The sequence below is a fragment of the Haliotis asinina genome, chromosome 4 (genome assembly GCF_037392515.1).
Source record: "Haliotis asinina isolate JCU_RB_2024 chromosome 4, JCU_Hal_asi_v2, whole genome shotgun sequence".
Taxonomy (NCBI): Eukaryota; Metazoa; Mollusca; class Gastropoda; order Lepetellida; family Haliotidae; genus Haliotis; species Haliotis asinina.
Genome location: NC_090283.1, coordinates 49720757 through 49748168, shown reverse-complemented (window position 1 = coordinate 49748168; position 27412 = coordinate 49720757). Strand labels below are relative to the sequence as shown.

The following is a 27412-nucleotide window of genomic DNA, read 5'->3' as shown; positions in this document are numbered from 1 at the left end:
AGTGAGTTCAGGAGAAGGTCACCAGACATGGAGTCACTTTGACACCCACGGCCCCCATCTTGAAGGGTGGCACCATAAATTCAACAACGCCATCAACACACCCCATTCGAATTTGTACAAGTTCATCAGTGTTATCAAGACCATGCAGGTGAAGAATGAAATTTCAAGCACCCAACTCCAGGCCACAGGTAGACTAAAGTACAAAGACGAAGTAGAAGATTTGCAGACTCAACTTCAGACCCGGAAGACCAGATATCGATGTGACGAAAATGACGTTTTTATCTTTTGCTGATACTGCTTCCTATTCAGTAAATGCTGACATTATTGTCTGAAGGCTGGAAGAATAGGGGTCTGAAGTGCAGGTTCTGATAACAAACTGGAACAGACTATATCAGTCTGTATACAAGTTTGTGTTTATTTAGCACGAATAATGCAAGAGTTGGTCGGAATATGCCATATTTTTTTCGCAGGATGTTAGATGTGTGTGATGTTTTGTGTGAATACACTATGTATTAAGGATTATACCCGGAGGGGGACCCCGCAGATCACTTCCAGCCATCTGACCTCACTGACATACTTGCACTTCAGCTTACGACTTGTCACGTATAAACAGTGGGCATGCAGAGCACACAGTCAGTTGTAGCTTTGGCATCTGACATATAGGATATATCAAAACCGCAGCTACAGGTAAGCTTTAAAAAAAGCTTTATATAACCCCACTCACTGTCGTTGAAAGTGGTATTATATCTACCTCAGTGGTAATAATTTATATATGTTTTACGATCTAGTCACTCGTCTTTATGAGGCTGGACCGAGATATTGTGATCTTGCCTGTAGATCAGGGCAACATCATTTACAGTGAAATTGATTGACGCGCCTTCGTAACGCTGTCTTTAACAGCAGTGGCTGTAACTGTGTTTGGGGACAAGCGGGGTTCTATAGTTACTTACTTATTTTCCGACCGGTGAACATCCGGGTTATAGTTGATCTTAACTTGCCCATGCTTGTCTTGATAACAGGATCGGATGGTCAGGCTCACTGACCTAATGACACATGTCACTGTATCCCAATTGCGTAGATCGATGCTCATGTTGTTGATCACTGGGTCGTCTGGTCCAGATTCGATTATTTACAGACCGCTGCCATATAGCTGGAATATTGCTGAGTGCGATGTGAAAATAAACTGACAGTCAGTAACTTATTTTCAATTGTGTCATAACTCATGCTCACACATGTATATTCTCCCAAATTATTTTGTCTTTTACGCTCCATGGAATCGGTTTCCGCAAATAACCAAGACTGATTGTCCTGTCTGTACACGTTTTGAATTTCACGGAGTAAGAAGAGACGTTTTTTTCTATGTCACATCATATATATAAATATGTGTTTTTGTACTCGCAAGACCGAGTGTTCTCATTCGACACCCCTAGTACATGTATCACTGATACTAGGACACGTCCTATGGTACATGTATCACTGATACTGAGACACGTCCTATGGTACATGTATCCCTGATACTCAGACACGTCCTATGGTACATCTATCTACCTGTTCAGACACGACCTCTGGTACATGTGTCATTGATACTAAGACTCGTCATGTGGTACATGTATCACTGGTATTGAGGCACGGCCTATTGTACATGCATTACTAATACTGATACACGTCCCATGGTACATGTATTCCTGATACTGAGACACGCCCTCCAGTACACGTGTGTATTGTGGATACTGAGACACTATACGGTACATGTATTGCTGATACTGAGACACGTCATATGGTACATATATTTCATACTGAGACACGTCCCATGATAGATTTATCAGTGATACTGAGACTTGTCATATGGTACATACATCACTGGTAATGAGGCACGTCCTATTGTACAGGTATTGCTGGTGGGAGATACGTCCCATGGCACAAGTATCCACGATACTGATACACATCCCATGGTACATGCATTTTTGGATACTGATACGGGTCCCATGGTACAGGTATCACTGATATTGAGACGCGTCCTGTGGTACATATATCCCTGATATAGAAACACGCCCTATGGTAGAGACATTAATGATACTGAGACACGTCCTCTGGTACATGCATGAGTGAGTAACGTCCTCTGATGCATAAGCCTCTGCCTGTCTCACTCAACAATTCTCTCACACCATTTGTCATATCCCACACAAAGGGAACCAAGCTCTTCTGAGATGTTCCGTCCGATAAGTGGGACACCTACGTATATATCGATAAATTATACGGAATGAAACTAACCATCGGTTATTCCTACGTATATTTCATTTGTCATTCCTGATAAAAGGAGGTCATTGCGATATCGTATTGGCCATTTAAGATATACAAGAGAATATTTGTTGGAAGGTGAGGATCAGTTTTCTGTCCCTTGTGATGAGTCACTGTAAATCATGGTCAGACATATCCTCCTGGACTATACTGATTTGTCCATCACGAGGTGTTACTATTTCAAACATTCATCCCTGAAGGGTTTTTTAAGGATGCTAGTTATTCCTCACATGAGTATAATGACATTGTTGAAATATTGCTAAAGCGGCGTAAAACCATACTCAATCACCATAATACCCCAAGTGACACCTACAGTGGAATGGCTGTTGACTGAGATTTTGTAACAGAAGGTGTTAACTGGGATATTGCAACGGGACACTTGCTATTCAGCATGTGACTGCTGTTATAAACACATTAATATAGTTGGTGATGTGAGCTGCATAGAATGTAGACGAATGAAACATGTACTGCATACAATGGATTACACAGGTGGAAAGTACAAATGTAGCTTGTTTTGTCAAATTGAAGAATTGTGTGTGGTATATGTTGTTTGCCTTTTTAGGCCATATGCATCTATCAAAGACTGATTGTTCCCTTTTATGTACACGTTTCTCATTGGTAGATCGGTTCTGTTTTCAGTGTCACTCTGTGAACATAAATTATGTCTTTCCACTTGACCTGACGGACTGTGACGTACTCTTATCAATATTTCTACCTGCATCGCTGACAGTGTGACAAGTCCTATAGTACGTGTCACTGTTACGTATCTTGCCTTGACTGAGGGAGTTTCTCTTATAGTACTTCGTGGTAGTAATTCTTTATCTCAAATAACATGGAATCACATATTGATGGAGGGAGATCATTCTAAATCTGTTGTTCGTGCTTCCTACAAAAAGTCGTGTGCTGCAAACAACTCGAAGTATCACTGAGGTGTTCGGTAGGCTAAACACGTTATTGACAGGTCCCTGGGGGCCCATGGGTTTACCTACACTCGGTGTTTGTTTGTTTTCCCTGAGTCAGCAACTCGTGTTTCCTTCCTTACCAGTGAACAACTTATGATGTACCACTGATACTGAGACAGCCACAATGGCACATGTATCACACATACTAAGAAACGTCCTACTGTACATGGATGGCTGATACTGAGGCAGGTCCTATGATACATGTGTCGCTGATACCGAGATACGTCCTATAGTGAGTGTCCCTGACACGGAGACACGTACTTTTGTACATATTTCGTTGATGACACGTTAAGTCTCCATGGTCCCTAGTATTGAGATCTTCCCTCAGGTGTTCTTCGATCTATAGTGCATTTTTACATTGCATTGTCCAAAGATGCTTTTTGTACTTTTAAATATTATATGCTAACTAGTTTTAACTCAGTCTGTGATAATCTAGTGGGTTTTCTGTCCTTCGTCGACAGGGTTTTATATATTACATGCACGTATTATGAATTTTGAAACAGGTTTAGTCATGATGTGGCTGAAATATTGTGCATGTGACTTTAAATCTTAATTCACTCACTCACTTAGGCACATCTTATGGTACATGTATCGTTGATACTTAGACATGTCCTATGTACGGAAAGGTGAAAGCACTGCTCACAATAGATATAGCTGAAACAGATAAACAGATCGCCTTATGACGGTCACTGACGGTAAGTGGTTCTCTGAGTCAGTTTGGTCGTTTACAAACCACCGCCTTATAGCGGGAATAGTGCGTCGTAAAATTAACCTCACACAGTTGTTCTATTTACAATGCTATTTATTTCCTTCTCTGTCGAGTGCGAATGAATGGGGTGTTGCTATTGATAACTCTATGGAAATCGTTCAGCCCTGTCAATTATCCAGTGTGGACAAGAGCATAATTGACACAGTTCAGCTTGGACGAACAAAGGGCAATAGCTGAGCTGACCTAGAGGCCTGTAAATCATGCGTTTGTAAACAACCCTTTATGTTTGGCCTCCCTGCTCAAGCATATTTTGTTGACAAGTCATTTTGACATTCTTCCCTTTTACTGAGGGACACAGGATCCGGAGTGATCGGCATTATTGTACAGCGGACTGTCGTTGACCGTGTCCAGCACTATCTGAACTTCGACTTCCATTAACGCGCGGCCAGCAAGCAAGAAAGTAAGTAAGTAAGCTTTTCATTTGCGTGTCACTCAGTATGCATACATAAACATACAAAGAAGACAAGTTAAGACGTACACCACCCGTCCAGTACGTCCTGTAAGACACGAGATGACAGTAGGATCGATGGATGGGGTTAGAATTAAGTGAATATAGCTTTTGTATCAGTTAAGAACATTGGACTCTTCAGCGTATTCGAAAATGACCAATGGACATCATGGCCAGTGGCTTCGGATGTATATTGGATGAAAATCACCGTTAGAGGGGTTGGGTGTTAACTGACTACAACTATAGATAAGTGGGAATATGTGAATTCTATTTGAATTTGTCATTCTATTTGATAAACTCTAGTCCATGCTGGGACAAAAAATATATGGTTATTTGAAAAATCTTTCTGGTTGATTTGCCACAAATAATATTAACAATATGAAGCGCAGGATGACGTATAGTGCTTGTGTTATGATGGAAATTCCAAAATATATACATGATGGTATAAATGACACTGGATTTTGAATATTGTGTGGATTTAAACCCGCCTGGGTGGGACGGATTGAGTCACATCGTGACTCATACAACCAATATGTTGCTGCGCATTTTCTGCATTGTTTCACGTATGCATTTATTAACCCATTCGTTATGTGATTATATTTAGGATATAAACACACACACACACACACACACACACACACACACACACACACACACACACTCACACACACAACAGAGAGAGGGAGAGAGAAAGTGACATTAACATTATGAAAATGATTATAATATTTGTCCCTTGTGAAGGAAAAATCAATACAGTCAAGTATTTACTTTTTAAGGCAACATAGTTACTGCTTTTTGATACAAACTGACTACATGTGTATTCCTATCTTTCTTATACAACATAAAACTTTGGTTTCACTCATCAACAATGACAATCATGTGACCATATAATAGTCATTTCAGATGTCCACTTTTCAAAATAAGGGGGAAAATGACTGTTTGCGAAAAGGGCATACATCGTGTTCAACGGAAAATATAATTTCAATAATGGTTTTGTTTTCAAACTGAAAAGTACCAAAACAATTATGATCATAGTTTAGTCTGAAAGATTTCCATTCACACAACCCATATTGGCAAAATATACTGAGTGGCGCGTAACTTTTTTTCTAAGAATATACAAGTTTTAATTCACACTCATTCACTCATCAAGTATGCGGACCCATCCAGTAAATGGCGAATATGCATGTCGTAAGAGGCGACCAAGGGGATCGGGTGGTTGGGCTCGCTGACTTGGTTGACTCATGTCACCTGTTGCCAATTGTGCAGATCGATGCCCATGCTGTTGATCACTGGATTGTCTTGTCCAGACACGAATATTTACAGACACCGCCCTATAGCTGGAATATTGAGGAGTGCGGCGTAAAACGAAACTCAGTCACCAAGTAGCCGATGACGACCGAATCCTCCGAATCTTGAGTCCTGTTACTGTTTGAAGCAACTTGAAATATTTCATGCGAACACTGATAAACACATATGCAATAACACCAGCGTGTACGAAAATGAAAAAGTGGTTTCTATATAGTTTAGTCAAAAATTGTTGACAACCAACTTTCCATTCCTGAAAATTAAAAGGAGAGTCATGCCACAAATGTATATCAACTCAATCCATTGTGTCGAACAATTTCCAATTTAACAGAAAACATGTCGGTTTGTGTACGTGAAGAGGTTTTTAAGGTAACATATACTCGTAATTTAGTCTCTCCCCGAAAATACATACCGTCAATTTCAGTTAGCCCTTACTGTGCTATTAGAGAAATAAGTGAAACACGATTCACTTTGTTCTGAATCTCCTACCTCGCTGGACATCTTCGTTAAGATGGAATTATTGATCCCGATCAAAGCTATATCATTTCAGAAAATAAGATTCAGTCTTTTGCTAAAACCACGTCTGTCAGTTAAAGTGGAATACTGTGACTCGAACCCAGTAATCCGAATTATCGGTAGGAATAAATTTAATAAATTTGCTTGTCACGTCGTTCACACCATCATTACAAACGGCGAATTTTCTGAAGCAAACATCAAGCGACCTGGTAAGGCTGCTTTGAAAATTAAATGTTTCTCTGGCACAGTTTTAACTGAAGTGGGGAGGGTGGTAGGACTTTCATTTAATTTTTTTGTTTTTAAAAATGTGACGAGGGAGGAACACATTTTTATTTTTTCACTCTCAGAAACACAGCTTGGGAAGTTCGGCTTGTGTTATTGAGTTGTAGATTCACTTACACTCGTTCTTCCAGACATTCATTCTTACAGAGGACAAATGGATCATCGGGACGGGGCCAAGTCATAATTATTTGTTTAAATGGCAATAAAACATTGTATAGGGCACAAATAAGCGTGACCTGCCGATGCCCGAGAAACATTTAACGTTTTCTATTTAGCCTAAGAGGCACGATGTGTTACCCCGCAGTGCACGACTGTGACCTTGACAGTCGCTATGTTTTCTTGTCGCAGTTTTGTAATGAGTAGAAGGAAAAATCAAGTACGGCACACAAGCCAGACGTAGAGTTGTGATATGATTTCAGTGAAAACACGTATCATGCCAGTATTATCATGTCATGTTGTTAATATGGCTGTCATCACACTTGTCTTTTGCGTGCAATGAATTCAGTTTTGGTTCGTTGACTGTTTAAAGCCGCACTTATCCATATTCCAGCGATTTAGCGTCGGTCTGAAAATGATCGAGTATGCTGGTGGTTAGGTGTCTGATTCTGAGAGTGTGGGTTAGAATCCCGGATGAGACTGAACATAACAATAGTTCACTCTTCAAAACATGAAATGCATAGGCCAATCATGAAGACATTTATGTGTTTCAAATGTATCTGGTTTAAACATACTATACGGATTATGCTCCGAACTACTCAATTCTGATTTCAAAGGTTAGCTGCGTATGAACGACACACTGTGTCTCACTGAAGCTTTGTGGTGCAGTAACTTGTACCTCTATAGCACCACTCAGCAATTTTCCAGCTGTATGGCGGCGGTCTGTAAATAATCCAGTCTGGACCAGACAATCCAGTGATCAACAACACGAGCAGCGATCTGCGCAATTAGGACCCGATGACATGTGTCACTCAAGTCAGCAAGCCTGACCACCCGATCCCTTTAGTCGCCTCGTACGACAGGCATATTCGCCTTTTTATGGCAATCATGAGTTGCTGAAGGTCTACTCTACCCCGGACATTCAAGGGTTAGGAAAAATAGGAATTCTTATGACATTAGGCGACACAACGATTTCTTACGTACTTAATCTTCTTCCTGCTCAGAAGATATAATGATTGTTGTAACGGAAAGCCTTAGCTACTAAGTAACTGTGGTGACCAGAACCTGTCACATTTCTCTCTGGTGTCGATTATTAGACGAGAAGTGCTTTAAATCGTATACCCTCATTCTTGTGTATGTGTATTTACCCTAGTAGGGCGTGGATTTGCCTCGGTAATTTCACAAGTTAGAACAAGTCACTACTGTTATGCGTGACCGATCAACAAACGTTTGTATCTCTGGAGATTTCAACACCAGGGTGATGATGACACTGCCAGACTATGTAGACCTAGACTCCAACATCCCCGAATCACAAGGTATGGATGAAGCTCTAATGTCTGATAATACAAACAATCTGATTTAACATGATATGCCAGTCGAACTATGTTCAATGGATGATACTGCGAATTCTTATGTGTATAAACTCTTAGAAACCACCGCCAGCCTAATAGCTAATAGGCGTTTCAAAGATGACAAGATCTCATCCTCGTTATATTAATTAGGGAATCTTCTGTCAAAGGTTCGTGAATTTCGTAGTTAATATCGGGAAAGATAATCTGTCAGACATTTTGGGATGTGTTTGCCCTCAGTTCACAACAAACGCAATTTGATTAGCAGTCTTCAAAAAACCGGAATTGTCGTAATGTCGATTTCTGTCAAAATGTTGCAGCCTGTGCTGGTCTACTCAAACAACATGACCAAGGCGACGGGTCGTAAGGCAGAGAAAGCTTTATTCGGGTGGCTCGGACACATAGAACGAACACTCTGTAATAACAAAACAATATACAAAAGATATCTGGTCACTGCATACACATGATAACAAGCATTAGAGTTGCATAAGAAGCCTATACACATAAGCTCATAAATATTAGTTGATAGTCACTGATAATTAATAACATACAAATATATAGCTTGACTATAAATACATTCAATATGGCATCAGCATCTTTCAAATCAAAATAAGGAAATCATAGCAACACATACCCTGTGGGTGACACAAACGTGTAGCCCTTGCCCTGTGTTGCTGATGCTTAGCAACAGCGATATTACTCAATAGATGTAGCCTAAATAATATAAATAGTAGAGCAATGTTGATAGTAATACACAATGCAGGCAACATCAACGTTATCTAAACACCATATTACATCTATACCATCTATACCATCTGGTGGAGTGATTGTGTCCAGTGCAGAGGTGTTAAAATGGCTGGTGGCACATCTATTCAAAATCACCAATGACGACAATGAAAATAAGACTTCAGTCCTTCGATCAGGACAATAAAACATTTATAGTAATCTGGAATAACTTGACTACCCTTAAAATAACAATGAACTGACCCTATGACCCGATTGAGCTATGAGACCAGAGATGGATCTGGGCAGACAACTAATTATAACGCATGGTACAAAAACGTGGTAGTCTGTTGAACAATCCTGTACACCTATATACAATAATAAAATCCGATTGATGCAAATAAACAAATGTACAAATGCTTGATTTTATCCCTGTTACAAAAATATATCGGAATAAACTGCTGAGAGCACCTATGCGTTCCCTTTTTTAGAAGTGTACCAGCAGAATTATTAGTGGGCCTTTGACTGGTACTGAATAATATCCTCGATAGGCCCTTGAATAATACAGGTCAATGAGTTTGTTTTACTGAAGAGTGTACTCGACCCTGTACCTTACTGAGGATTAGTGGTCCGAAATACAATATGTGTCATATTTGATCATTTTTTTTTTAAAATGGCTACGAGTGTGATGATGTATGTTGAATCTATCATGGACGAAGATGGAGAGAAAATATAACATATGTTCAAACATAAAGAGAGAAGATAACAGTGTGATATACCACAATTTTTGCTTACCGATGACAGCTATTATGTGTATTTACAAATTGGTATGTGTCGAATAACAAGTTGAAATATAAAGTTATCCACAAATCCAAATAACCAATACATAACACGAATGTGTTCTGCGGTGACTATGAAATTAACTTTGGTTGTATTTCATTGCAAATCATTACAAAGTAATTACAGTGGCAATTTACCTTTCAGCGGCAGAGCGATACAATGTTAGTATGCATTGCAAAGTAATATATTCCTGAGTGTTAATCATTGTTAAAACAAAATGGTATACACGTCTAATGAATCATGCTAGACACAATACAATATGTCGTTTTATTGAAACATTCAGTCACACGTGTTACCCAACGTATGTAAATAAATATTCATGAGGCAAATTGCTGACAACCACTGTTGCCCCTCGATCTTGTTGCTGTAGAAATCGTGTGGCGAGGGAACACTGAGCCATGTAAGCACCAAAGGTATCTCGAACTTATTACCAGTATCAAGTAAAATCCCAATCGGATAACATTACTAAACAGACTAAAGAAACAGACTAAAGATATGTTACTCGCCCGTTTCCTTTCCACTTCAATGTGACACATGTCGATTTTTCACAGGATCGAAAATGGCTGAAACTCTCACGATTTTCCATGGCACCTTCGTACACTCAACGAAGGAAGAAGACATGGCGATCCACAACGATATGGTCATTGGAGTTAGGCGGGGCAAGGTAGGTTTGTGTAGAACTGAACTGGGTGTGTGTGTGTGTGTGTGTGTGTGTGTGTGTGTGTGTGTGTGTGTGTGTGTGTGTGTGTGTGTGTGTGTGTGTGTGTGGCTGTGTGGCTGTGTGTGTGTGTGTGGCTGTGTGTAGGTGTGTGTGGGGGAATGGGTGTGTGTGTGTGTGTGTGTGTGTGTGTGTGTGTGTGTGTGTGTGTGTGTGTGTGTGTGTGTGTGTGTGTGTGTGTGTGTGTGTGTGTGTGTGTGTGTGTGTGTGTGTGTGTGTGTGTGTGTGTGTGTGTGCCTGTGGCTGTGATTGTGGCTGTGGGAGTCGGGGTTGGTGTGGGTTGGACGCACATTATTTTAAGGAGTGGGAACTTACCAGGATATTTCTTACCAGGAGTTAGGCGGGGCAAGGTAGGTTTATGTAGAACTGAACTAGGTGTGTGTGTGTGTGTGTGTGTGGGGGGGGGGGGGGGGGGGGGGGGGTAGTGGGTGTGTGGGTGGTGATGGTGTGTGGTGTGTGTGTGTGTGTGTGGGGGGGGTAGTGGGTGTGTGGGTGGTGATGGTGTGTGTGTGTGTGAGTGGAGGTGTGTGTGTGTGTGTGTAGGTGTGTGTATGTGTGTGTGTGTGGGGGGGGGTGTGTGTGGGGGGTGTAGGTGTGTGTGGGTGGGTGGTGTGGTGTGGTGTGTGGGTGGGTGGGTGTGGGGATGTGGTGTGTGTGTGTGTGTGAGTAGGTGTGTGTGGGGGGGAGTGGGTGTGGTGTGGGTGTAGGTGTGTGTGTGTATGTGTGTGTGTGTGGCTGTGGCTGTGATTGTGGGGGTCGGGGTGGGTGTGGGTTGGACGCACATTATTTTAAGGAGTGGGAACTTACCAGGATATTACTTACCAGGAGTTAGGCGGGGCAAGGTAGGTTTATGTAGAACTGAACTAGGTGTGTGTGTGTGTGGGGGGTGGGGGGGGGGGTGGGGGGGGGGGGTGGGGTGGGGTGGGTGTGTGGGTGTGTGTGTGTGTGTGTGTGTGTGTGTCTGTGTCTGTGTCTGTGGGGGTCGGGGTGGGTGTGGGTTGGACGCACATCATTTTAAGGAGTGGGAACTTACCCTACTTACATTACACTTGGCAAAATATCGGATATCAAAACTAAACATCAAAATGACAAAATGATGTCTTTAAATTCAAACTGGTACCCATCGCTCCATTCCTGGATAGTACCAGACAAATGGGATGACGTCACAAATATAATTCAATGCCAGGTCCCTCACTCATACACCTCATTTTACAAAACTAGTGGTGGAATAAATTCGACGAATCCTTTCCACATCAGTAAGAACTTTCTGCTAGAAGCAGTGTCTACTGCATAATTGATCCTGACTGTATGTGAGTATGTAGTTGTTTCGAGAGTACTAAAGCTGTTGGATGTTGTTTGTAAACGTCTTCTGATCAATCCTCACTGCGCTTTGAGCGTCATATCATGCATTTATGAATCACTACATCAGGTAAAGTTTGAGCAGTAGTCACCTAATTAATTTCATATAAAACATTTCCCCACAAGAAGTACCTGCTAAGTATGTATACAGCTAAACATGCATGTATTAACGGAAACAGTCATGGGGTCTCACGAGTGAACTGATGATGTATATGCCAAAGACGGAGCGAAGATCCCCGAGGACGTCAGATGAACGTTACCTCCAGCTCAACATTGGACTGCCAAACATTTACTTTTTACATGTGAATGTCTTTAAAACATTGTGAATTCGATTTTCAAACTAAATTTTGTTTTCCCTGTCATACTCACTAATGCTGTGTCTTCTGTGCCAGGACCCGTGAAGTTCCCGGGGTAGAATAGGCCTTCAGCAACCCATGCTTGCCATAAAAGGCGACTACGTTTGTCGTAAGAGGCGACTAACGTGATGGTCAGACTCGCTGACTTGGTTGACACATCTCATCGGTTCCCATTTGCGCAGATCGATGCTGATGTTGTTGATCACGTGACTGTCTGGTCGAGACGCGATTTTTTACAGACCGCCGCCATATACATTGTAGCTGGAATCTTGCTGAGTGCGGCGTAAAACTGAACTCACTCACTCACTCTTCTGTGCCAATGACATTTCCCATCCATTGTTTTACTTTGATTTGTTTAAGGAAGTTATCATTCTCAGTATCATTCTCTTACACTTTAGCCGTGATGACTGTGCCGAAAACCTTTGGTCTCTGAAAAAGCCCCCGGACGCTGTCAAGCCATTACGTATAGTTGCAATCCTCTAATGTAAGACACGATGTCATGTTTCCGAACTTCTTTTTGTTTTCGTATCCACAAGGCTCTGGGTTGTTGCTAGCCCCTTCGTCAGGTGAATACTAACTATCAGAAAAACAGGACCCCCTGTTTACTGTATATGCATGCTCAAGATCACTCTGGCTTCATGTACATTTCTAGAATATGTACCCTGTATTACACTTGAATACTTCTTAGTGCATCTCAAGAACCTAATCCTCTGATAGTTGTGTCCTGACAACGACAAAGGAATCTATGTCGAAACGTCACCTGTAGAAAATAAAGAACCTGTGCATCCATATAATTACCCGCTCTCTTTAAATTACAGCTTCAGCTTTATTAGTTCCAAGCACAATTTGTAACATACCTGGAGCGAGATATCAAAACCTTTTCTGCAACAGCTTGTGTACTAAATGGAGATTATAAAATTGTGAGGATGTCACGCTGCTGTCGCACCATTATTGCCAGGATCACTAAGTACATTTCCAGAGCGGAAACGAGACTACTATGTTCTTGCTTGACATGAATTTGACTGTGGGAGGCATATGCTTCCTCCTCATCCATATCATGTGCGACCCGTGAAGATCCGGGGTAGAACAGGCCTTCAGCACCCCATGCTTGCCATACAAGACTTCTTGTCGCAAGAGGCGACTAACGGGATCGGGTGGTCAGGATGGCTGACTTGGTTGACACGTCATTGATTCCCGATTGTGCATATCGATGTTCATGCTGTTGATCACTGGATTGTCTGGTCCAGACTCGACTATTTACAGACCGCCGCCATATAGCTGGAATCTTGCTGAGTGCGGCGTAAAACTAAACTCACTCATTATCATGTGCGCTTGTGACATTCCATTTTTTGCTGTGATCCTTTCATAACATTTTTCTGCCATATTGTCTTTTGAGACCAGTGAAATCTCATTTGTGAATAACTTACTCATATAATAACATCGATAGGTTTCAGATTTCATGTAATTCAGAGGTGTCTGTATTTAGATAGATATATCGTAGGGATGCTATGGAATACACGGCGAAGGTAAGTAACATGTTTTTCGTTTATCCATAATCCATATATATGACAGTGGTTTGTAAGCAATAAATAAGTTACCAGACAAATCATTGATTGGCATCATTTGCAAAGATATTTGGACACACTGGCATGCGTCTACCAAGCAAGCGAACCGGAATCACCTGTTTCATGACAAGCGTTGGTCGCTAAGACCAATTCTCAACTGGATCTTCACGGATCTCATTGTGATTTGCAGCAGTGTTCCACAGTAGTACATTTATTCTTACTGACACGTTGATAGGGGTAGTCTAGCTGTTGAAGCGCTCACTCATCAAGCCAAAGATCCGGGTTCGATTCCCGACATGGGCAAAATGTGTGAAGCTTATTTATGGTGTCCCCCGTCGTGATATTGCTAGAATATTGCTAACGGCGGCGTGAAAATAAATTCACTTCAAGTTACTGTCGTTGGGGAAAATCAAATGTGTAAATCACAGATCACAGGAGAAGAGCAGTACTGAATGTGGCTGTCTGTTTGTAGACTGTCGACTGCATACAGACGTGATCTATAGTGCCGTTGTGGTACTTGGTGTTCGGCAATCTGGTGGACTAGTGTTTATATATATTATGTTTTTTGTTGATATGTCATCTTTTTCAGATTATATTCATCGAAGATGATACACGTCTTCCTGATCTGATGAGCGAATACAGTGTACCTCTTGAAAACGTCAGACATTTGGAAAAATGGTCAGTGAACTCGCAAAAGGGTGTCGTAAAGACAAACAAATGATCGTCAAGCATTGTTATGCCACGTTTAATTGTCGTATGTGATTTTGTGTTTTTGATTTTGGCTTGTTTGAGTGCATATCTAAATACCCTTAAGGTCCGGGTTAAAATGAGTAAGCTTCAGTAAGCCGTGTTTGTCGTAAGAAGCGACGCATGTCATCGTATCTACAGTCATCGTTGACTGTGTCAACCAAGTGAGCGACTTTTTCGCGTTGGTCACATGTTTCGAGTACGTTACTGAAGATCAGTTCTAACCCGGAAGTACAATCCGGATTCAACCTAGTCAGCTTGCGTGACGACTTAATCAATTTCTGCGGACACATTTACAAGCATTACTGGAGGCCAAATTATGATCAATAATCCTACCGGGGTCTGATTTCTATATGGCAGGCAGTTTCTGATCCCTGGGTTGGTGGACACACACATCCATGCTCCACAGTACGCGTTTGCTGGCTCCAACATGGATCTACAACTATACGACTGGCTAAAGACGTACACGTATCCAACTGAAGCTAAGTTCAAGGACCTGACGTACGCTATGGATGTCTACACCAAGGTGGTGGTAAGTCTTTTATTCAGTCTGAACGCTACAATTTCATCATTAACGACAATGGTGCATCGCTAACACAAACTATGCAGATCGGACCGTCTGTTCTGTACATTTAATCTATGAAGTTTGTTACCGCTACGCATTTTCGATAATTTAAGGAACATCGTTAATGTTATCACGATTTCAAGTTGCTATTCAGTATGTTTTAACGCCATTGTCCATTTGTGAATAAAATGTGTTAGATAAGTCAGTCAACTGTGCATAGCCTTACAGCTATACATTCCTCCAGCTCATGTGGGGGTAAATCGGAGGAATTTGAATATTAATTTCAATTCTGACACCTATGGCGCATCTTATAATGTATGTACCTCAAATCGCACGGTCGGCTTGGCATATCCTTGCAAGGATAACGTCTGTCGTTCATAACTTTAATAGTTTTTCGACGTAAGTTTATTTGCTTTATGCAAAATGTCTGTGTTTATAAGCTCAAAACGCAATTCTGATCGTTATTTGTAACACCTTTGCCACTGTCTATATTTCAGCGAGTTATTGTAACGTCAGTTTTGTATATCGCCAGTTTATCATTTATACCGTAGATTTCCGTACGGGTTAACAGATTGTTTTATGAGTAAACTGTAATATTTTAAGATCAATTCTGAACTCCAGTCCATGCGCCCATTTCGGTCAAAATTAGACTGTTGACTGACCGCCGTTTTAACCTGGGCTACCAACTCACCAGTCTTCAGCTAGCCCAGTAGGTTCGCAGATAAACTGAAAGTGCAAATTGTCAAGTGCTGAAATTAATGATAGAATGCAAAGCGAGCAATGCGTGAGCATGCGTATCGAGGTTAATGAATCGTCCAGTTGATCTGTCACTATATTTTCTGAATCACCAGTTTGTCTTTCTTGTAAAAACATCAAAATGACCGAGTAGACGTTTTGCAATACCCGTCTCCACATTCACTGTTTGTACGTGGGAATCGAATGAAAAATGGAAACGTTTTGGTTTGTTTCAGATTTGTCATCTTTAAAAGTTTTGCTCCTTTGTTCGTTGTTTTTTTTTTGGGGTTTTTTTTTTGTTTGTTTGTTTGTTTTTGTTTGTTTTTGTTTTGTAACGATGTCGATGTTGGTAATGTGAACGGTGGGTCAAGAAGCCTAATGTCTTCAGTCACCATATTTACTTTCGTAATTGTCAGTGTCCATCCACCAAGTAATATTCCTGAAACCTTTTTTTCTTTGAAAATTAAAAGACACAACAGAGAACAAATAAATGACAAAGCATCATTTTGCAAATTAAAATTGTGACGTTTCCACGTTCATTTTCACAGGATCGAACTCTGAGGAACGGAACAACGACTGCATGTTACTTTGCTACATTACACAGAGATGCCACAAACCTGCTTTGTGAAGTTATTGGTAAACTATGTTTCTTTGACCTTACGGAAATATCAAGATTGTTTATGCCACGACAACTCGACTACTCAAAAATAAATTCACAATACTTTACAACCGTAGCAATATTAAGCGATTCAGTATCAAGGGATTTAACTACTACGTTGCGGCATCCACAACGTTTCATGAACCGTCCACTGAACAATCAATGTACAAATATAGAACCATATATGATTGTGATGCATCTGCCCTCATTTTGGCAGGAACAAAACTATTTTGTTGCGCAGTTGACTAGTGTATGACATTTCAAACAGACGCTCGATGACCAAATTGATGTTCGGTGTAATTCTATAATTCTGTGAGCATGAGAAGATTTTGCTTGCTGTTGTTTGAGTTTGAGATGCAACAATCAGATGGAGCAAGGCGGTCCCACAACCTAAGTCATTGCTATGCGATAGTCATTTACAGACACATACTTCTGATATAATTGATTAGTACAACTAAGTCCATAAATCAGGATATATTTCTTAGAGAATGGATAGGGTTTTCCTTTTGTTTCCAGAAAAAGCCGGACAGAGAGCTTATGTTGGGAAGGTGAACCTTGACTGCTGTTCGCCGTCCTATTACAGGGAAACGACGGAAGAGTCATTGGAGGAAACAAAGAAGTAAACCCTTTTAATATTATACCTCTTCTATTCGTATAATAAATACCTTCAGTCTTTCAATCGTATTACATTCCAAACTCATTTTCCTTTTACATTCACATTATTTTGAGACTGCCCTATATATTTCACATTTACTATCCCCCGATATCATTTCCTTTTCAGATTTATCGAATCAACCATTTCCAAAAAGGTACAAATTACGTACAATTTACTCAATAAACCTGATTTACTTTAAGAGGCAATTGTTTACAGTTGAGTTAATATAAGTTTGATGGCGTAAATTGAACTTAGCATCGCATTTAGCATACCGAAATATGATACACAATGATTTGGGATTCTTTGTCGTTTTTCCCTAGAACCCACTCGTAACACCAATAATAACACCAAGGTTCATTGTGACTTGTTCGGAAGAACTTCTTTCGTCCCTTGGTCAACTGCGCGAACAGTATCAACTTCCCGTTCAGGTCAGTCAACTAATTCAAAGTCACGGAGCTTCATCATCATCATCATCATCATCATCATCATCCATACTTCTATGTCTAGACATACGCTGATGTCAACGTTGTTTGTGTTTTAAGCTCTTCGTGATAAAGCCAGTGAATACACTTGCATGCCATGTGCAAAATAAGCATGATTTTTGCTGTATTGTAGTTTATTTAGTGTCTCTTTGAAACCAGAAATGTCAGCAAAAATTACTTCACCAACTAAAGGCCCGAAAACAATAGTTGTGAAAAGACACCCTTTCCAACAATAAATTATTGTCAGATTGTTTTTCAGACCCATGTCCTTGAAACCAGAGGAGACGTAGACCCCGAGACGTCCAACCATCTCAACGTCTGGGACAGAACAGGCCTATTGAAACACAATGTAAGAGCGGCATGAAATTAACTAACCTCCATGACAATAATGAGAACATGACCTAGACATCATCTGTCAAAACCTCTGATCGATGTAGAATGAAAACACAGAAATCGGAGTCTATTTTACGTGAGGAAAATACTTTTGGACGTTAGTCTTGAAGCAGCTGAATGCCCACAGATATGTCATATGTACTGCTAACAAGTTTCAATACTACTAAAAGAATACTAAGATATTCCATTTTCAGGTTTGGGAACCACGTTGTATAATTTTATAGCGATTTGTAAATGGTTACAACAGTGACCACTTGCTATGACTTTCGTACAAGTGCCAATTTCAAGTTGGAAGGAGACAGAGCAGTATAGCAGACGTATTTACGTCTCACTTTCCCGTAGTTAGCAGTGAACGTTTTGACACATGCGGAACGTGTCACCCTCGGAACCACTACGTGCAGGTTGTATTTTGCAAGTTGGAAGAAGGAAGAACAGTATAGGCGACTTATTCACGTGTCACTGTCCGTAGTTAGCAGATTGCATTTATGATATCTACAGAAAAATGTCGTTGGTCGCAGGCGTCGATCTGATCGACATCTGTCCGGTTCATTAAAACAACTTTGTCACGGAACTGTCGATTGTCTTGAGAAGAGAGATGCAGATTCTCGATATATATATTTTTTGTGGTAAATTTCTGCAAGGCATAGCACTTTGGCTTATCTAATAACGTTCAACGACTAAAAAAAGACCTTTGTCAGATGTCCCGGTAAAACTGAATACCCCTTACGTTTCAAGGAAACACACACACACACACACACACACACACACACACACACACACATATATATATATATATATATGTATATACATAGAGAGAGAGAGAGACAGAGAGAGAGAGAGAGAGAGATTAAACTTGATTTTTTAAAACTGCCATAAGTTTTTGGGTTTTTTAAAACAAACAGTAGGTTCAGTTCTCAAAAGCCAATTGTAAAATATTGTATACTTATCAGACAGTTTTAGCCCACTGTGTCTACATGTCAGACGAGGAGTTCGACCTACTCAAGCAACGTGGTTCCGGCATCGCCCACTGTCCCAACTCTAACATCACGTACGTAGAGCTATACTGCCGTAAATGCAATACTACACTACTAGTTTAGTACGATACTGGAAGTATGCAGAAACGTCGCTGGTGCATACTCCAAGGACTAACCGAATGCTGTGTGTGCATCACTGAACATGGGTAAAACTTGTCAATCAACCTCAGAGCACACGTTCTTTGAGTGGCATTCCCAAACTGGTGTGATGAGTAAAGGGGGAATTTCTTTGGATATATAGCTTCATTTTTATCAATTTGAACGGCGTTTCGATGCAGCTACTAACACCGTTATCGACGATTTCTTCATAACGGTGTTAGTAGCTACACAGAAATGTCGCTCAAATTAATAACAAAGAAGTTGTATATCCATAGATAAAAATTCAACTTTTGACGCACTCTAACTGTCCATGTGGCAAACTAACACCACGTATGTCGTACAATATTAGCGTCAATTTCGCCTAACATCAAAGCCTTTTGTAGCACAATTGTTGTGGTACATTGAGAGTCTCACCCAAGTGTCTAATGATATTTATCAACACGAATTGATAAAGTAACAAATATCCGAGGCTTGCAGAGGATATTTCTACCTTTATCAACGAGTGTTGATATAATTGATATCAGCAGACACGCGGGTGAGATTCTATTTATCATTCTTCATTAGTTTCCAATGAAAAATGTACATCTCGAAAACACAGCAGTGCCATTCGATTTGCAGTGCAGCGATGTCATAGCATTGTGACGTCATCAAGTTCATGACAACATAGCATTGTCAGGGCATTGTGCAAATTCTACTGTCTCACACTAGTGATACGAGGGTTGGCTGAAAAGTTCTCAGCCTGAGTGGTTTTTCCCCACCAGGTAGAGACAGGTGTTTGCCACCAATGAGGACAATCATTTAGTGAATCATAGACACAAGAACTACAAACGTACTAATAGTTTTATCTCAACTACAGCTCTTTTGGTAAACCTACCCTCTGAAATCATCAGAAATGGACAAAACTGAATACAGGGCAGTCATCAAGTACTTGCAAAAGAAAGGGATGTCCCCAACACAGATACATGCTGACATGGTCTCCACTCTAGGGGATGATGCTCCTCCATTTTCCACAGTAAAGAAGTGGGCTGCAGAATTTAAGCGTGGCAGACAGAGCCTTGATGATGACCCACACTCAGGAAGGCCTTCAACAGCAACCACTCCAGAAAACATCACGCGAGTGCTCGATATGTTGATGGATGATCGACGATTGACTACTCGACATATTGCTAGTGTAGTGGGCATCTGTCATGAGAGGGTTGAGCATATTATCACCAACGAATTAGGAATGACGAAAGTTTCTGCAAGATGGGTGCCAAAGCTCTTGACAGCAGAACAGAAACGTGTCAGGTTCCAGACGTCCCTTGACAATTTGCGTCGTTTTGAAGCAGATCCCGATGATTTTGTGTAACCATGGATGAGACCTGGATACATCACTTTCAACCAGAAACAAAACTACAGTCAAAACAGTGGAAGCATCCTGATTCACCAGCTCCGAAGAAAGACAAGTCTGTTCCTTCAGCTGGAAAGGTGATGGCATCAGTCTTTTGGGATTCCAGGGGCATTCTGCTCATTGATTATCTTGAAAAAGGTCAAACTATCAACGGCAGGTACTATGCTGATCTACTGAACCAGTTGCGAGAAGCAATCAAAGCCAAACGACGAGGGATGATCGCTAAAGGTATCCTCTTCCACCAAGACAATGCGCCTGTTCACAAATCGGTGGTGGCCATGTCAACGATCCGCGATTGTGGCTTTGAACTCATTGACCATCCTCCTTATTCACCTGATTTGGCTCCTTCTGACTTCCACCTGTTCCCCAAAATGAAAAAGGAACTCGCCGGTCGCCATTTTGCAAGTAATGATGACGTCATTTCCACTGTGACTGATTGTTTTAGGGTAGCTGAAGAAGATTTCTTCCTGACCGGGATTCGGGCCTTGCAGCATCGCTGGCAAAAGTGTGTGAACTTGGAAGGGGACTATGTAGAAAAATATATTACAAACGTGAGGCTTAGAACTTTTCAGCCAACCCTCGTATCTCCTGTTGAACACAGTTTTGGATGATGAAATAGAAGGGTCCATGTCGCCAAACGTCACATGTTAAGCTATATGTAACAGATTGAATGTCGACGAACAATATGTATCTCCCATGCGTATGGTATATTGTATAGATTTGGTGTCCAGTTCAGCATACATTCGTTAAAATTGTTCAGACATTGGAAAAAGCCAAAAAAGCGATGTTACAGAATACAATTCTACCTATTAACGTTGATAGCCCGGCAGACAATTCTACTTGTTGTAAACTAGTGTTATAGGAGAGAGTCGTATTTGTTGCAACAGTGATGTTATAGGCGACGGTTATAGGTGTTGTACAAATGGTGTAATAGAAAATTATAATCATTGTTACAGGAGAAGGTTCCATTTGTGTCCACATTGCATTTCAGGCTCAGAAGCGGTTTTCTTGATGTAAGGCACGTGCTGGAAAAGGGCTGTAAGATTGGACTTGGAACAGGTAGATATGAAAGAACTGATTACAAACACGTATATATATATGTTTATTAACAATTTAAGGTGTAGATAAGAGGATGGTGATAAAGACGTTTGGAGAGAATGATTGCTACAGAAACATAAAAAAACTTGTTTAGACTGTATTTTCATCACTTCTTTTATTATTATTTGCAGTCAATTATATCCCGCTGAATAATCTTTTTTACAAACCAAACGAAATAAAAATCGAAATAAAAATCTATTGATTTCATATTTCGATTTCTTGACAGATGTTTCAGGGGGATACAGCAGCTCCATGTTAGATGCACTTCGCTCTGCGTCTCAAGTCTCGAAAACTATCGCTATACAACGTGAGGAAAGGGGAGAGAACTACAAAATACTTACATACAAGGAGCTGTTTCGCCTGGCAACGTTAGGTGGAAGTGAAGGTTTGAGTTCACTTTACATTATGTTTGTTTGCTTTCATATGAATCCTTGCTGCTTTGGTCTGAACATGCTATTAACTGTTTGTATTTTGGGATAGTTGAGAAACTTCGAAACTTGTCTAGCAAAAACCTTCTAGGGCTTCTATAAACTTCAACTTCAACATCAACAATATAATAATGTAATCACATATTGTGTTATTAGACATGTCGCATCATGTCGTATTCTTCAATTGTCTCCAGGTATATTTTCCTCTGCATTGCATTGGGCATCTTGATGTGTCTTGAAAGCTGTTAAACATATGTCGGCTAATTCTTCTTCTAGTTATGGGACTGGATAAGACAATAGGGAATTTTCAAGTTGGAAAGGACTTTGACGCCATCGTGGTTGACCCGCTTGTGGAGAACTCTCCTTTTGATGTCTTCTCTACGGACACCTTTCTCGACATCATACAGAAGTTCCTCTTCCTAGGTCAGTGAATCCTATGTATGAAATGATATGAGTGCAGCCTGAACAAAAATAGATTAGTTATATGATATCGCCGCAAACCTGACTCTACTACACAAAATATGGCTCTAATTGTCATAGAAATACATCTTAAACACGTTTCATTAAAGTTATGGCCTCTTGCATGACCATCTTAGTTGAAGCTAACATAAGCAAAAACGCTGAACAAACAAAGCATCTGTTGAAGTGAACCTAGTCAACAGGTAATTTCTTGATGTATCTAAAACGTTTCACAACAATATACAAAATGTATACACATCCTATTAGCTGAAGGGGTATTTCTTCTTCCTCGTGTGTAACACACTTAACCACGTACAAAGCTTCAGAATGTGCAATATTTCCAGAGTAATGTGATAGACAGAACATGCTACCTCACATTAGGGTATTTCAAGCCATGTAAAAAGACACTATGGGTGTGAATTGACTCGAAGTAACTAATTAACTATTAGAATACCATACGATGGATAAACAGATATGAGATAACTGATACAGATACAGATGGCTGTGCTTTTCTTTAACAGGTGGTGACCGCAATATGATTGATATCTTTGTGGCTGGAACTCGAGCATCTGGACGATAACACAGATACAGATGGCTGTGCTTTTCTTTAACAGGTGATGACCGCAATATGATTGACATCTTTGTTGCTGGAACTCGAGCATCTGGACGATAACACAAGAGAAAGAGTAAATTAAATATTTTGTGTTTTACACCAACAGAAAAACAGATATGTCATTGTTATCACTGTACTAGAAGAATCTATAGTGCTGCTCGCATGTTTTAGTCCTTATTTCCACACTGAGGAGAGCACAAGTAATTTACACGAAGTAACACAATCAAAGCCACAAAGTCCTTTTCATGGAACATGCTAAGGGTATGATGCAAGGTGTTCGCTTTACAAGTTCTGGTAAGTTGCACGAAAGAGCTTTGATTCGTACATGTCTCCTGTATATCAGTGCTCACTCATAAACACAGACGACTGGTACACAATTGGTGTCACCGGGAAGTTGACCAGCCAAAGAAAAGCCGTTTTTAAATGGAAGACATAAACATGAATCCTTACTTTTATGAGATTTTATCTTTCCGAAAATTTGCACGTCTTTTAATTGTGTAAAATTTTCAGTGTGTACATACATGTAGATACTAGTGTTTGAAATCGGTTGAACTCTGATATTTGATGACTGTCGTTCAGATTCGATCAGTCAAAAATACCTTGTTGAAGTTGTTAATGCTGATAAAAATGGGGACAAAACCAACGAATTTCTTTTTCTTTTATTCTTTTATTTTTCTTTTATTTTAACAGCGTTTGCACATGATACATCCAACTTGGAAATCATACAGCTTGCAATGGTAAATATCATTATATCACGAACATACACTTGCTTGATTCTCCAAGAAACCATTAGTCACTTAACACAGAAACTAGTGTTGAAGAAGCACGTTGGCTGGATAATGCAACCAACGCATTTTCCAACTCTAGTATAGCAAGTTAGCAGCAGTACAATACACTGTAACGGGAGCGTGGAACAATAATGTCTTGTCGTTAAACAGGAAACATGTAGCACAACTTGATTACTTAAGCATTGTATGTGATGTACCAAATACGTAATAATATAGGAATGAAATTCACGACTCCCAAATCTAAGGAATTATATAGTAATAGGTAAAGGGAAACCATACATCTCGTTTCACAACTACACCTGACTTAATAATCAAATTTTCAAATCTAAGGAAATCATCCTAACGACTAACAGTAAACCATCGAACCTATTACGCCTCTGATTTTGTCAGCAGGATATAGTAAAAGTTTGAAACATAAAACAAACAAACAACAACAAAAAATTCAAACAAATATCTGGTGAAGTTGTTCACAAAACAGTTCCTTTATCCTGTCTATTTACTAACGTCCTTACACACTTGAATAAAATAAACATAGTATTAAGAGTGTGACAAATAAATAATACAGAGACTTGAGACTTCAACTACTCATTGTCCATCAAGAGGATGTCTGTTTTTCTTCAGAAGTATCACCTTAACTTTGTCTGGGGCCAGTGTAAACCTCCAAGGCAGAACACACTTTCTGAGGATACACTGTGAGCTGGAACACAGGGTGGTTTTCTGGCTACTTCAGCTATTTTATGGCACAAAAACTGTGTTTCGTTTCATCATTGAACCGGTTGATAAGAACAAGAGGGTTCAGCCATATAAAAGTCAAGTCTTGACCATTTATGGATGAGATCTTTCTTGAGTCACATCAACACAGATGATATGACCTGGCCAACAACTGCAGCAGGCTTTACTGTTTTCTTTGGTGCGCTTCCATCAATGTCTGAATTCTCATGATCTGCAGTCTCATTTGGTGCGGATGACGTGGCAACCAAGCCAGTAAACCTGACCACCCGATCCTGTTATTCGCCTCTTACGGCGAGCACAGTCGCCTTTTATGGCAAACATGGGTTACTGAAGGCCTATTCTACCCCGAACCATGTTGTGTCTGTTCGAGATTTACGTGAGTTAGAATCATTTAGTAACTGTAGGTGTTGTTTTTGCGGATAGAATCTCATTTGCAGTTTTTAATGGCTTCAATACTTGAATCAAAATCTGTAAATTTTGTCGAAGGGCATAGTCTTATAAGTCTGTTTTTTATGAACCGGTTCATTTTTTCTGAGAGTAATGCAATATTAGTCTGTCCTGCTTGACTGATGGTGAAAATCCCGCCAGGGTCCATGGAGGAAGCCAAAGTACCAATTGGTCCCAACAATGGTTATCTACTTTCATTGTTGCTAATCTAAAGCCTGTTTACAGCCATCACAAGTGAATAAAAAGGTTTAGACTGACATACTAGATTTTTTTCTGATTGACTTTACTGTCCTTTGTTTCAGTTTTTAAAATAATTTTACTCAATGTATAACTCACTTACTTTCTGTCTTCAGAAGTCCATGCTTCTTGTAAGAAGCCAGAAAGGGGATTGGTTGTTATAGTTTGCCGACTAGGTTGACATATGCCATTGTATCCTGATACTAGTGCTCTTGATCACTTGGTTGCTTGGCACCATAATGCTGCATTATTGTTTGTTGCTTTAAACAACATTGAGATGTTCTCGTGTACAGGTTACCAGCAGTAACGAAACTGAACATAAGTATTTAATGTTGTGTTAACAAGTGATGTCCCAGTGATGTATGTCACAGTGTTACTGTTCGAAAGATTGACCGTTATGCAGCTGAATTGGGTTATCACATGGCCACTTTACATGTCACTGTGTGTAGGTCATTGATGCTCTAGACGACCCGTTATATACGAGACTGTATTGAAGACACACTGAGCTAGGCATTTGGGTAAATGTAGCTGCTGCCAATACACAGTTAACTGCTCTTGAAACTACTGAAATCGCTGAAACAAATGGTTCTATCACGACGTTGAAATAAAAACATACGATGACATCATGAATTGGGCTATAATGTTTTTGAGAGTGAGTACGTTAAAGGAAAAAGTGTATATTCTCATTTTCCGTGACTTGGAAATCGGTAAGAATATTCCCAATTGAGCCCCCTGATAATGCTAATGTCAACATCTTATTTCCTTGTATGTTTTCAGTGATCAGCAAAAAATCGAATGTGACAACAATGATGTGTTGTGAAATCATGAAGCGCTTGATTTAAGATTTATCATTTATCATACAACAAAACGACGTCACGAACTCTACGTTGAATTAAGAAGGCTGGTGGAGTTAGTTCCCCTTATCTCGGGAGAATTTTCTTCCATCAAGACACTTCCGTTTTCACCTGTTTTCATTGGTTGCTACGCAGCATACACAGGGAACAAAACTGACCCCCGCTGCCCCACCGGCCACAACAAGAAAGGAAAACATGCTTATGACAGTTGTGATATTGATATGTGTTCATGTGTGTATGTTTGTCGTAAAGCCATTCTGCTACAAACTGAACAGGAAGCCAAGTTGCAGCATTATCTTTGAATATATATGTAAGGAATCGTTATGGATGGTCTGCTAGGTTTACGCTAATGGTAATTGTTACGCTATCATATGCCTGTCCTCTCTCCAAATTATACCCACATAATTTCATTTCCCTGGATACAAATGTGCACATTCCAAGACTGACATTGGGCACGCCAGAATGATCTTTGTTGCAAAGTGGCTAACGTTTTAGTCTGGCCCAATTTAGTCTTTTCTTAAGCATCACGCTGATACTCTGAACAGGGTGCACGGACACGGATATACCGAAGATCATGCATTAGAGTTCCTGTTCTGTACGACACTGCATCATCTCAGGCACTCCCCGAACACCACGCTGAAACACCATAATGCAGCAGCAGTACTGTCCTCTGCGACCTGTAGCTACCCTTTCACGGATAAAGTGTTTGATAGTTTTGACCACTTTACAGCTAAATACAATATAAAATGCATTATCCATTTATGATTCGTTTGCTGTTTATCGCCGCACTATATTCCAGCTATATGGCAACGATATGGCAAATAATCGAGTCTGGACCCGACAATTTAGTGATCAACATTCATCTGCGCAACTGGGTTATGATGACTTGAGTGAACCAAGTCAACGAGCCTTACCAACAGATTCGGTTAGTTGCCTCTTACGACAAGAAAGTGTTGCTGACGGCCAGTTCTAACCCGACTCTTACGACAAGAAGTGTTGCTGGCGGCCAGTCCTTACCCGACTCTTACGACAAGAAGTGTTGCTGACGGCCAGTCCTAACCCGACTCTTACGACAAGAAGTGTTGCTGACGGCCAGTCCTAACCCGACTCTTACGACAAGAAGTGTTGCTGGCGGCCAGTCCTAACCCGACTCTTACGACAAGAAGTGTTGCTGACGGCCAGTCCTAACCCGACTCTTACGACAAGAAGTGTTGCTGACGGCCAGTCCTAACCCGACTCTTACGATAAGAAGTGTTGCTGACGGCCAGTCCTAACCCGACTCTTACGACAAGAAGTGTTGCTGACGGCCAGTCCTAACCCGACACTTACGACAAGAAAGTGTTGCTGGCGAC

General features: G+C 40.5%; 1 protein-coding gene across 8 annotated transcripts; it reads left to right on the top strand.

Annotated features, from left to right (window-relative positions):
- LOC137282551 (guanine deaminase-like) lies at nt 1-23649 on the top strand. 8 transcript variants are annotated; one of them, XM_067814322.1, is made up of 15 exons: nt 1-687; nt 4328-4433; nt 10200-10312; nt 14236-14324; nt 14754-14925; nt 16242-16329; nt 16868-16970; nt 17133-17160; nt 17327-17434; nt 17748-17837; nt 18832-18929; nt 21396-21463; nt 21729-21887; nt 22207-22353; nt 22911-23645. In XM_067814322.1, the coding sequence occupies exons 3-15, from the start codon at nt 10208-10210 to the stop codon at nt 22967-22969; spliced, it is 1314 nt and encodes a 437-aa protein (XP_067670423.1). In that variant the 5' UTR covers nt 1-687; nt 4328-4433; nt 10200-10207; the 3' UTR covers nt 22970-23645. The 8 variants fall into 8 exon arrangements, with proteins under 8 accessions (XP_067670423.1, XP_067670422.1, XP_067670419.1 ...); XM_067814318.1 differs by having other exon boundaries at nt 415-687; nt 23004-23643; XM_067814321.1 differs by lacking the exon at nt 4328-4433 and having other exon boundaries at nt 394-687; nt 23004-23643.
- The last annotated feature ends 3763 nt before the right edge of the window (nt 23650-27412 follow it).